Raw genomic sequence first — 13,544 nt, forward strand, 5'->3', positions numbered from 1 at the left:
ATGTTCTTATCAGATGAACGATATAATGCTGTACACCTACCCTCAGCAGGATGGAAAATACAGGCTAAAGAACACACTATCTCTGTCTGGGATGAAGGTACATTAACATTTCCCTTCTCTGACGATCCCAGGTCATCTCCTTTACTTTACTTCTGCCTAAACTGTGATGTTTTCCCCCCTCACACACACACGCACACAGGTGAGCAAACCTGTCCTAGACAACGTGCTGAACTGTCTAAAGATTGACGTGTCTGACATCACTATTACACTCTCAGCCAGGTGAGCATCTGACTGCCAAGACCTTGAAATTAATGTATGAATTTGTTTATCACTTTCCCTCTTGGTATACTCCTGTAGTTCAAAACTATTAATTTTTATACATGAAATCTATTAAATCTAAACCCTTTCAGAATTATTGGGTGTGATTGTTTTTCTGTTTCTCTCTGCAGTTCAGTTGGAGAGAGGGAGGACTGGTTTCACACATTGAGTCGAGCCATAGCAGACCATGCTGCAGGACTCTGTACGTTTGGTGGACCCTGCAGTGAGGTAATAAGAGTCTTTCTTAACAATAATCTTTACTCGGTTTTTAATCAAGGTTGGCTCATAACATTTTACAGCAGCATGACTAGGCAAACTACATACTTGAAAAATGGATATACAAGAAGACATTGATGACTGAGTGGAATGTGGCTTGTTTAGAATTGCATAAACAGACAATAAATACCAGGTTTGAATTACTGTAATATAAATTTGCCATAACTCTTCACATTTTATCATGTCCAGTCATATTCCAGATGTTTTTTCTAAATATTTAAACAAGAAAGGAACACTATTTCACCATCACGGAGAATGTCCAAAGATTTAAAACTTCTGGAAGGATGCCTTAAAATGTTTGTCACAGATGTTTAATACCAAAGTCCCTTTAAATGTCATACTCTGTGTGCGTCGGAGATATCTGGAGGACTTCATACAAACATTGAAACAGACTAAACTTTTGGACTTCTCCAACCTAAAGGAGCTATTACACTTTGTTGGAAGAGCTCCATCATTATTGAAAATGTAGATAAAGAAGTTTTGGGCTGTATCAGTCTAGTAAGACTTACTTTCATTGCTGAGAGCAGGACTTGGTTTAGCTCTGGGAGCCATACATGAACAACATGAGAGCTGGAAATGTAGGCTTTACCTGAAAGGCAATTGTAAAAAATGTAGGGAAATATTTAGTTTTATTTGTGTTTAATTTGATGTCTGAGCAAGTTTAGTGTGTGTGTTTCTGTGTAATAGGCTTGAAACTAACGATTATTTTCCCTATTGATTAAACTGATTATTAGACTGATTATTTTCTTGATTATTCGTTTGATCCAAAAGTGTCAGAAAATGCTGAAAAGTGTACATCCCAGTCAAACTGATGTCTTAAAATCTTGTGTTTTGTCATTTCAAAACCCAAAGATATTCAGTTTAGTTTTATTCACAATAGAGAAAAAGCACTAACTAAGCACAAACTGGATTTTCTGTCATTTTTGCAAATACACTTTAACGATTAAAAGAAAAAAAATCCAAAAAACAATTCTATTGATCAATAAGTCAACTAATTGTTGCAGCTATACTGTGCAATGTATGTATTTCTCAATTTAAACTGTTGTATTGTTACCGCATATTTCTTCTATGTGATGTTTTCACATAACAAAATGACAATACAAAATGAATAGGTGGTGAGCGGGCATTTCCCTATAAAATCTATTGTATGTATTCACAGGCCCGTGAGAAGTTGTGGATGGCCCTGGGTGAGGCTGCTCCTGTACTGGTGCCAGTTTCTCATGTGATGATGTGCATGAACTGTACCTCTGACTTCAGCCTCACGCTGAGACGACACCACTGCAACGCCTGCGGCAAGGTCAGATATACAGAGCTACAAAAAAAAGTGCTGTGACTCGTTATTGTTCACCTACAGTATATGACAGTAGATGTTTCACTGTACTGGATATCACGTTTTATGGGATTACTTAACCGGACTTGAGGTACTAAAATAAAGTACATTTAAATGTATCCAATTACGTATTATACACATTTTTTTCATTTAATCTCCATAAATTATTAAATGAATCAATTATAATGTGACTAAACAAATTACATAAATTACAAATGTTGCACTCGGTTTTTTCTCCTTTTGTGGCAATTATCAAGTGTCAGAAAGTCAAAGATTGCCCATCTATGTCTATGTGATATGTAAATCTATGTTTCTGTGGTATGTAAATCTTTGTCTCTCTGAGCAGGTGGTGTGCCGCACTTGTTCCAGGAACAGATACCCACTGAAGTACCTCAAAGACAGGGTGGCAAAAGTGTGTGACCACTGCTATGCCGAGCTCAGGAAAAGAGGTGAATCTCAGCTTTGTGTATGAAGAAGTGTCTCAGTGTTAAGGGAGTACGGCAGAAAGACAAATATCTTGGTTGGAATCCTTTTCTCCAATATATTACTGTGTGTGTCTGCAGGTGGCAGCGTGTCTGGGGCGTGCGGTAATTCCAGCCCTCGGACTCACCGGGCAAGCCGTCCCCTCTCTGCTGTCTTCCAGAGCCTGCAGCCTCCGAGTTTGTGGAAGAGCAGGAAGAGCACCATTTCACTCAACCAGGTGAACCACACTGACAATCTGTACCTCTTTTTCAGTTCAAACGATTCATTGACAAGCTTCTAAATATGGCATTTTACACGCCCAGTCACAATCTATGCTAACTGCAGTTCTACTCCTCATTGTACAAATCGCTAAGGTATACATTTAAGTGAGGCAAGTAGGATTCCATTTTGCTTTAGAGCTTATTTTCAACGAAAACATGCTTAATTGCAACACATTATTATCATTAGGTGGGTTTCCATTCAGTATTTTTTGGAAAGTGGCTGAGTGTTTTGGCTACGCCCACTAGTTAGTTCCCCTTGGCCTCCTTAAACACTCACAAGCGGCCAAGTCCTCCCGCAGCAGTCTCTCCCAGCTGCAGTCAGCAGAACAGGAGCTGTTAAGCTCTCAGTGTCCAGTTTGCACCAGTCTGCAAATGAATCACGCATGCACAAAATCGCCTCCTCAACCATATCCAAAGCGGCTCACTAGAGGGAAAAGTACCTACTGTGAACTTAGCCATTAAGTCATAGGTTTACAATTAAATAGCCTGAATAAAGATTGTTCCCTGACCGGGAATCGAACCCGGGCCGCGGCGGTGAGAGCGCCGAATCCTAGCCACTAGACCACCAGGGAGCTGTGTGTGACCAGTTTGTATACTGGTATTTGTGGCATGTATGACAGCTGGAACACTACAGATGCTGGTGTGTAATGCACAACAGCTGCCAATAGGGGTCACTATCTAACTCTCTCTGCCTCTGAAACTGTGGTCAGGGGCCCTCATTTATCAAACGAGCATACGACAGAAAGTGAGCATAAAGTGGGCATACAATCATTTCTACGCAAGGCTCGGCATTTATCAATTTGGATGTGAGCGGAGGGTATGATCAGATCTCACGTCTGCTCTCAGCTCATGTACGCAAATTTGAGTCAGCGTGAAATCCACACGTCTGAGTCGGAGAACTGATCTTAGACTATAGTATCGATGCCTGGAGCTGATAAAACACTGTCATGTTTTGTTTTTTAATGGTGACAAACCAAAACATGTTTAGACTATATTATTATCATTAAAACATCATTAAGGTTAAATACACCCTGCAACCGTGAAATTCTTTAACCAGAATACTAGCTGAAGCTATTAAATGTTGTTGTCTTCTGCTATTTACCGTTCCGGCTCGGACACTGGTGCGTCAGCGTCCCCTCCACCGCCCGAACAGAAACATTTCTGATCAGCGCTGCCACACCTCCCTCTGGGAAAGAATTCTTACTAAATGTTAAGAAGTGAATAATATCTCTCCATCATAATAATAATAATAATATTTTGATATTATATAGGCTATTAGGCTTTATATATCACAATGTATAAATTAAATCGGCTATTCCAACGTCATTGGGAGTTGAATGGTCTGCTACTCTGCTGACAGCGGCACTAATTTCCTTCCTTTTCACTTTTTATGCTGCCAAACAAAACCATTTTGTTCTGTTGCAGCTGTTGGATGTCAGCGTTTCACTTTCTGCCTCTGAGAAATTCCTCTTCATTTGGGATTAAAACTTAATTTAAAACATTGTTTACCTCCTGGCTGCAACCAAAAAAAATTGGAAAATTTAAGTCTGTGGTCCAAATGTAAAATATTCAGTGAACTTGTTTGAGTATATAATAAACCTCCAAATTTCTGTAAAGTGTGTATTTCGCTCCTGTTGTTATTAATGAAAAAAAAGTCCTCTTTTTCTTCGGTGTCATACTCTTGGTGTGAGCCTTCTGAATCGGATATATATTAGGGCGTGGTATTTAAATGACGCTTGTTTCGAGCCACCACATTTAACAACGTCCGACCGTTCTTATGATGTGATTGGTGAGATACAAACGCTGGTCTCTACGCTCGTTTGATAAATGACGGCCAATGTGTAGAGCTTCTGTGCTGCCTGGTTCAAGATGTGTGCGAAGCATCCATGCTTGAGAATTTGTGGCTTCTTTGCAGCAACATCCATATATAAGTTTTGTCTACTGCCGTCTCTATATATAAGTCTGGATAGACATGGATGTACACTGAAACTTAGCTGACTGCCAGAGGCATATAAATGCATTTTGGCAATAATAAGCATGGAGGCACTGCTTTGCTAACATGGGGTTGAAGCATACAAAATAAGCTTTACCACGTGATTATTTTATATACACAATTTAGTTATTAAATTACCAGAAAAAAACAGATTGTTATGAGATATTGTTATTGAGATATGAATTGACCTATATCTGGAGAGACTATTTTGGCCATATCACCCAGCCCTACATATGTTCAAGATAGATGTTTGGGTGAGTCTTTTGACATGTGATTTGACTTTGGTGTTTGTTTGAATGAAAACACACTCATTACCTATTTAGTACTGTATTTTACAGGTTTTTAGCCAGATGGAACCTATTTATTAGGTATTAACATAGTTGTCTATTAAGTAGTGTATGTTGCAGGTTTTTAGTCGGATGAAACCTATTAACTAAATATTGTTCCCGCGGCGGTGAGATCGCCGAATCCTAGCCGCTAGATCACCAGGGAGCTGTAAGATGTAGTCAGGCTTGTGAAGGGGAATTGCTGGCATATAGTATATGACAGTTGATATGCTGCAGATGCTGGTGTGTATTGCAAAACAGTTGCCAGAAGAGGTCACTATGGGGTAGGTTAGTGTATCATTCCTATATTCATGTGCTGGAAAACAAAACAGGAAATGAATGCAATCCTGCATAAAAATGTAATTAGATATTTTTATTATCAATTCTAGATTTAACTATAACTATATGTATATCATCAAAACTATATAAAAATGTCTATTGCATATATTTCTCTTCCTCCACAACAGCTGCTGCAGGAGGCATTATGTAGTCAGGTTGTTTGTTCGGATTAACTAATTGGTGATCAAAAGTCAATCTCACTATAGTATGACCTTGTGTCTGTCCCATATTTGTGAATGTGATATCTCAGGAACATTGTGAGGAAAATTCTTCAAATGTGGTACAAATTTCCACTTGTACTCAAGGATAGACTCATTAGATTATGGAGGACAAAAGTCAAAAAAACATATTCTGGTGTGTAGTGCCAAACAGCATTTTTGGCCATAATTCATATCACAAAGCCCTATATGGGGCCTGATTGACTTTTAAGGCGAGACCAGTGATGGCTGTTTTAGCCTCAGGGTTTTGTTTCGATCATTAACATGCTTACTTTCAACACATCATTGCCTATTGTAGTACTGGTTGTCAATGTTTTTTTAATCAACTGGCCCCAATTAACTAAAGGCTGTTCGAACACGGGCCACGGCGGCAAGAGCACCAAAATCTAACTACTAGACCACCAGGGACCTGTTGTGCTGGGTGCTGGAATATCAGCCATGTATGACAGCTGATACACTGGTGTGCAGTGTAAAACAGCTGCCAGTAGGGTTCACTATCTGCCTCTCTCATCTTCAGTTCCATCATCAGGGGCTAGACAAAAAGCAGGAATGTAATCCTGCTTCTTAAGTAGAAATTTATTTTGGTCATTTTGTAGTTACATTATATTATATCTGCATTAATCTTGGTTCATGTGTATCTAATATGTTGCACATTTCATCAGGTATCGCTTACTGTGGAGGGCTCCACCATGAGTGGCAGCCTGCAGCGCCGGAAGAAGAGCAAGAGGAAGTGGAAGCGGCTATGGTTCCTCCTCAAAGACAAGGTGCTCTACACCTTCACAGACCGTGAGGTGAGGGGGCACAGAGTCTCCCACACCAGCCCCAAAACTCTCACACACTCTCATGATCTCTCAATCTCAGAGGCATTTCCTCACAACCTTGTCTTTCCTTTTTCTTCTTCACATCTGGCCGAAGCAGTACAGACCTATTTAACACTGACATTTCCACACTTCAACCTTTCCTCTTGGGCAAAAACACTTTATGTGACTAATAGCAGGATTCTCTGTGCTCTCTCTGTTTCTCTTGACAAGTGTTGCACTGCTTTGTTCTTCTTGACGCATGAAATTCTTGTTATTCACATATTGCTCTTGACAGCAAGATTGGTGTTTTTAACTTGTATGCCTGTGTCTGATGTCTTTGCTTTGGTTCCTTCAGGATAAAGTGGCTTCAGAGAGTCTACCTCTGCAGGGCTTCACTGTCAAGCTTACTGAGAGGCCAGAGGGAGAGGAAAGCAGCAACGTGTTTCATCTCTACCACAAGAAAACCCTGTACTACACCTTCAGGGCTGACGATCCACACACTGCACGCAGGTCAGCACGGTGGTTGTTCACGTTGATATGAGGGCTGTACCAATAGTTTTAATTAATTAGTGGGTTAGAGGTATGTTGAGTCGAAAGAAAGAATAAAAAGAGTTTGTGCACAGAGCCTGAGGAAGAAAGCTTATAAATAATGGCATTTGTATCTGTACTGGAGCTGTAACTGCAATTAAAATCACATTCCCTGACCAGGAATCGAACCCAGGTCGCAGCAATGAGAGTGCCAAATCCTTGCCACTAGACCACCAGTGTGTATGTAAGGGGGCTATGTGTAACTGACAGGCAGCAAGGATTAACTGCGCTGTGCATACCATTCTGTGCTTTCCTCACCCCCCTATATGACCTGTATAGGTATGTAAGATTGCTGTCCCAAGTCATAGAGAGAATGCCTCAATAAGTGTTAGTTAACCCAGTTTTTCTGGAGTCAAAACACTGCTATGTTTGATTCCATGCTGTCATGTCTGCTGTATGTTTTACTTGTTTATTCTTTCTGTATATGGGCACTATATTGCTGAGATTATAGTAAAGCATGCGAATCTGACAGCATTAAAGTCTGTATCTGTGAAAGATGATGACATCAAGTGAAGGCCTTGCACCGTTTTGATGAGTACGTGGCTTTTTGCAGCATTCCTATACTGCCAGTAACCTATCAAGATGACAGAACATTTATTGAAGTGCACTGGCTTTGTATATCTCAGTCAACTTAATCTGACCTTAATAAAATGCACCAATTAACAAAAGGGATATGGACAATTCATCTGGATCAGTTTTCCTTGTCAAAGGAAGAGTTCAAAGTTGTGTTGAGTGCATATTTTTCATACATGTACACATATATTAGCGATTTTTAGGCCAGTTTTCTACTGACTTTCATACAATCAGACTTCTTTTTGCAACCAGCAGAGTCGCCCCCTGCTGATCATTAGAAAGAATGAAAGTTTAAGGTACTTCCACATTGGCTTCATGTTTCAGACCCAGAGGTGGAGTTATCCTGAACTCTAAATCTTAGTGTGGGTCAAGCTCCAAAAACACCAGATCCTTCATTTCTCATAGTGCAACCAGTAGTATCTTTTTATGAGATCCTCCCTTGCTCAAAACAGTAGTCAGGGGCTAGTAAAGTGACTTTGTTGTGAAAAATCTAAGGCGTGACACTTTTAAGTTTTCCATAAATGACTGTGTTAAGCAAGTCTATTTCTTGTGTTTCAGATGGGTCAACGCCATGGAGGAGGCTACTGTTTTATAGCACCTGCTCAGTTCAATGAACACGCCCTGCTGTCTGTGACTGCTAGAACTCCTCTGTGGAGCACAACATAGCTACCTGCTGCTTCTGAACTCAGACCATCACATCCAACCTGTTCTGGAATATTATGTGACAATTTAATTCCCAATAAAAACTCAGACAAGGCTGCTACCCGGTGGTAGAAAGGTGAAAATGGAAGATGACACCAAGTGGAAAGGAGAAGTGGGATCATTATGTTGGAGTATGATGTATCATATGAAAACTCTTTGGTTCCCAATGCAGTTAAGTTCACAGGAGCCTTCACTTTCTAGGAGCAGCTTGGATACATCAAGTACTGCATCTCTCTGTTTCACCTTTTTACAATGACCTTCCCACACAAAAAAAGACAACTCTTTCAGCTTTGCTGTATTTTTGTTGTATTTTATCTGAGGTTCCATTGGATTATTAAAACGCTCTTTTGATTCCACAGGAGAACGTCATACCCTTCATTTTTATCTGTGTTCGGTATAAAATGACAAACAAACTTTGCTCCATAGTAGTATTAGCAGCTGGTAAAGGGGAAAATATTGGTCAGCGTTTTAGAGAGATAATCTAAATATATATTGTGAAATATACACTGCAGATATTGAAGTGAACTTATTATTAGGATATGTTTGTATAGAAATGGTGTTGCAGTACAAGATGTTCAGAGTAAGAGGTCATTTTAATCATCCCAGTGTGTGTACATCATATTTCTTGTGGAGTTTTACACAGTGTTACTATTATATTGAATCTGCAAAGCTATGGAATGACCCTCAGCATGACAACAGTGTATCTAAGGATGAACACTTTGAAAGAGACTTTGTATTTGAATTTGGAAAAAAAAAAAACTGTCATACCGTTCTGAAGTGCCAATTGATTTCTTCCATTTGAATGCTGTGCAATTTACAGTTGATGATGAATGTGCCTGAAATGAAATTGTACTCCTTGTTCGTCTTTATATTATCAAAGTACTGTACTACTGTCACATCTCCAGAAGAGAGCTTGATAACATTAGCTTTTTATCTATTCTTATATACTTTTACCTTGTAGTATTTTGAACAGTTCTGTTACAGTCCAGTAACATAAGAATATACTATTGTGCCATTTTTATTAATGCCTTTTTCATGCTGTATATACAATGCTGGATAAAATCACACCTAATGGAAACAGCTGACAAAAAAAGCCATTGTCATACTACCTATAAACTGCCAGGATTAAGATTCATCTGAGCCGCTCATGTCTTCAGCAGTAGTGACACTGGAGCTTCACACTTTTCTACTGTTCTAACATAATCCATAGTTTCTCTTAAATAACCTACCTAATGGCATCATCTGCTGTACCACATCTGGTTTTTCACCTATCAAACTGCATTATTTCTAAAGCACACATGTGTTCATCAAGTACTGTTCAGCTTTTCTACTGGTTTCTTATGTGCCATATCTATAGTGTTATTATGGATTGTACCTCTTGCATATAGTGCATTGTAAATGTTTATGTATATAGATACATATAAAAATAAACTCTTTTAAAAGTTTACTTAAGGTGCTTACAAAGTGTTGTACTGCCTTGGCTCACACATGAAGCTGTTTCTTTATTATAAATTGACATGAACAATAACATGAAAACCTGCACAATAATACCAATTCCAACATAGTAGCCCCTTTCAGTTTCTATTTTGTTGAGAATATGTTAGAACGGGTCACTTGTATGGATTTTTAATTTAATTTATAATTCTAATATGTTACTTTAAATTCTTGGCAAAGAAAAGTCAATATTTGTGAACATGAGCTACTTCCTAATATACTCAAAATGCTCCCCTGGGTGCTCTTAGTGTCATCCACAGCATCTTTGCCAATTTATTGTCTATGAAGCAGTTCCAGACTTTATACGTGATAACATCACAAATTTGATTTTAAGCTCTAGTTTTTGGATTTGAGATAATTTTTCATGTGAGTAATATTTTTCAGCTGTCTTAGACCATAGGAATACCATTTATGAATTTTAACAATGGGCATTGTTCCTCTTTAAGGCAATATTTTGTATGTATACGATCTTATTTCATCTTAACATGCTCATATAATTCTGTCTTTCTTCTCAGCCCCTATATCCACATGTATATTAGGATACAGAGTCATCTGTATACTAATATGTATCATCTGTATGAACGCTGTATGCTCAAAGCAGCAATATAAAGTAGTTTAATCAACTGACATAATCTCAGCAGCTATAATTAGTATAAGCCCCACACAAGCAGTACTGTAGTACTGAAGGGTTGTTTATAGTACATATTGTACCTATGTGTATCCTTTGTTAGTAGCTCGGATTAGTTAAATGTTTCTTTCTTCCAGCAGAGGGCAGCAGTACTTCATTCCAAATAGATCTTATTTACATGTAGTCATTTAGCAGACGATTTTATTCAAAGCGACTTACAGGGAGAAAAAAAAAAAAAAGGAAACAAAAAGTTATAGTGCAATAAGAGCCATTAGTGCAGCAATAAGTGCTGGTGACAATACTTTAAGGAGTAGAATTGTAGTGTGGTGCTAGGAGAGAAGATGCTCTCTGAAGAGCTGGGCCTTCAGGAGTTTTTTAACCCTCTGGAGTCGAGCCCTGTTGTCAACTTCTCTCTAAAGAAATGGCTTGAAACTTTACTACAGCTTTTGTTTGATTATGATTGTCTGAGTAAAACCAAAGATATGGTCAAATTTATTTAGCATAGAAATATAGAACCAGATGTTATCCTCATTTTATCTCTTATATGTTATATTTGCAACCTGTGTTCACATTAACAACATTTAAAATTCTTCAGTGAGCATGACTGTGTGTTAAAAGTAAAATAAAACACAATTTTCATACTCTAATTATCAGGTCATATAGGTGAGGTTATGCTGAAAAAATGATACCAACATGGCATGGCAAACATTGTGTGTAGGTGGTTTATAGGGGCGGATAAAACTGAAGATAAAACTGAATATGTGCTGAAAAAATATTCAGTCTTCTTACTGGAGTCATATCTGTGATTCTGAGGATGAATTGTATCAGACGTGTTAATGACTGAAAATCCTCCTGCATTGTTCTGTTTGTCCACCAATGTAGATGGCATTAGCCATGTTGGAGTTCAAGAAACATAAAGAAAATGCAATTACAAAAGTTTAGCGCAGGATATGTAATAAAAGTTCAGACAGCTCTATTTTTCCTCATTAATGTAAAAATAATTGAACATTTTTTTTGGACAAAGAAGGCGGGAGAGAGCAAAAGAAATACAAAAATGCTATTATATGTGCAAGTAATGTCACACATATTATCTACCAGGGGTCTCCTTTCTCCTCTCCATTATTCTTTGTCTAAGTATTCCTACATGCAGATGCACAAGATGAAATTTAGGCAAATTTTCTTGTTGAACTGCAACAGCTTTTGCTTGAGAATTACATTGGTGACTGTTAGAATGGCATTTCAAGATGTAATGTTGGTGTGTTTAAGATCCAAACACTATTTTACACAGATGTATTTCTAAATTGGTATTTCACACTTTATTTTCACATCTTTTTATAAAGAGTGTGGCATGCAGAAATTCAACAACAGCAGACTTTACAGCAGTAATTCCATTAGTGACAGTAAACTAACTATCCGAGCCAAACATCTGAAGTTTTGTGAATATAATATTTCAATTGACTTCATATTTCATAACTTCAGTTGACTCGTGTTAGTTTGCAATAAGAGTTCAGAATTTCACTTGGCGACAGTTTCCCAAGCTCTTTTGATCTTCTGATCATCTTCACTTTTTTGCCCTTTCTTCTTTTTTTCACCCCCCAGTGATATCCTGAGGCTTCACACGTTCAACACCTAAATGTATGGATCTACTGTTAGTACTGTTGTACTGTTGTAAAATCATGGGCTGCCCTCGGCCCTCTCATATAGAGCCAAAACATGCTAAAGGACTCTTGTCATCCTGGACACAAACTGTTTGACCTATTGCCCTCTGACAGGCACTACAGGACCATCAATACAAAAAAACACCAGACTTACAAACAATTTATGATTCCCCCTTACCTGCAATATGTCTTCGTAAGGCACACCTACTGGATTATGTGCAATAATTTATTTATTTAATAGTAATAATAGGGCAAACTATTACTTTTATTGTACTGCTATAATTACAATCACATTACAGCAGAAGTTAGGCATTTTCTAGTGCAATACATTTTCTAATTTACTAACTAACTAATTTCAATTATTTAATTAACTGTTGTATTTTTGTAGTGTTTTGTTTCTTTATTGCACTTATTAGGAACCTGTACAAAGACAATAATGGTTTTCTATTAAAGGTCTATGATCCCTCCACTAAAAACAAGAAATACTGTATTTGTCAAGCCGAGTCATGTTTGATCAGAGTTGAACATACTGCATTCCATTAATTTTCACTCCACTGATGGACCCCAGGGAGGCCCTCTAATTTTAGGTCAAATTAAGGTGACATATTTGTATTGCCCAGAGGATCATAAATGGTAACTGTTGCCTTGTTGCTGATGTCATTTGGCCAAATATAAAACACACATTCCCATCCACAGGGACCATAATGCGCCCTTCATTTCTCCAGGCTTGTCACTTCCCAGCCCCAGACAGACTGCTGGGTAATACGAGCCATCTCAGATAAGTTAATTAGTTATACCAAAGAGTTCCACTAAGCCAAAACAGCGTCAGAAAGACAGCAATGGACCTCGACCAGGAAAGCAGTGCTCACATAAATATTTAAAGACAAAGAAACAGCACAAAATATTTTGGCCTATTTCTTTTTCAACATCTGCAATATTAATGACCAGAGCAGGCCCAATGTGAGAACTAAAGAAAAGGGATGGGGCTTTAATTTATCAGTCAGTCAAGGCCCTTTGATAATTCAAAACTTGTATTTGATTAGCTCATTAATAATTCTTAAAGGCTGTCTGTACGGATAACAAGAACTGAAGGGAACAGAAGGGATGTTTGCTGAGGACACTGGATACAGAGATCAACCGCAAAAGATCACTTCCAATTAGATGAGTAAAGATGATTGCATGTCAGTCAGAAAATAGGCAGAACAGAAAATAGGAAGATTGGGGTTGCTCTAGATATGTGATCCCAGGAGTGTCAGTGACCCAATACTCCAAAAGAGAGCGAGAGAAGTGAGAAAGGCGTTGTAAGCAGGGAAAGTTTTTCATTTCCTTCAAGCACCTTTAAGTTAAAGACACCTTGTTCCACTTCTCTTCTTGAGCGTGAACTCAGTCACATTGTCACTCACAAACATGTTCACAAAACCTTCCCCTTAGTATTCAGGGAACCAGAGATGCAGAGAGTGATTAGGTAACTGCCTGCATGTTGGAATCAATAGCCTTCAATTTCTTTAGTCTCTTCAAATTGTAAGAAAAGGACCTCCAAAAATAGTAAAAGGACAGC

The 13,544-nt window shown here is 38.3% G+C and overlaps 1 protein-coding gene and 1 non-coding gene across 3 annotated transcripts in view; one reads left to right on the forward strand and one right to left on the reverse strand.

Annotated features, from left to right (window-relative positions):
- Positions 1 to 9,658, forward strand: part of fgd5a (FYVE, RhoGEF and PH domain containing 5a) — a 44,789-nt gene extending 35,131 nt beyond the window's left edge. The window contains exons 13-21 of one of the 2 annotated variants that reach the window (XM_059329489.1): positions 14 to 97; positions 200 to 279; positions 450 to 546; positions 1,754 to 1,891; positions 2,271 to 2,373; positions 2,488 to 2,624; positions 6,206 to 6,334; positions 6,699 to 6,853; positions 8,063 to 9,658. In XM_059329489.1, the coding sequence (XP_059185472.1) occupies positions 14 to 97; positions 200 to 279; positions 450 to 546; positions 1,754 to 1,891; positions 2,271 to 2,373; positions 2,488 to 2,624; positions 6,206 to 6,334; positions 6,699 to 6,853; positions 8,063 to 8,099 (960 nt within the window). In that variant the 3' untranslated portion in view covers positions 8,100 to 9,658. The remainder of the gene's footprint in view (positions 1 to 13; positions 98 to 199; positions 280 to 449; positions 547 to 1,753; positions 1,892 to 2,270; positions 2,374 to 2,487; positions 2,625 to 6,205; positions 6,335 to 6,698; positions 6,854 to 8,062) is intronic. The other variant, XM_059329490.1, reaches the window with a different exon arrangement.
- trnae-cuc (transfer RNA glutamic acid (anticodon CUC)) lies at positions 3,168 to 3,239 on the reverse strand. The gene has a single exon. It is a non-coding gene; the product is annotated as a tRNA-Glu (tRNA).
- Positions 9,659 to 13,544: the final 3,886 nt, after the last annotated feature.

The sequence above is a fragment of the Centropristis striata genome, chromosome 3 (genome assembly GCF_030273125.1).
Source record: "Centropristis striata isolate RG_2023a ecotype Rhode Island chromosome 3, C.striata_1.0, whole genome shotgun sequence".
Lineage (NCBI taxonomy): Eukaryota > Metazoa > Chordata > Actinopteri > Perciformes > Serranidae > Centropristis > Centropristis striata.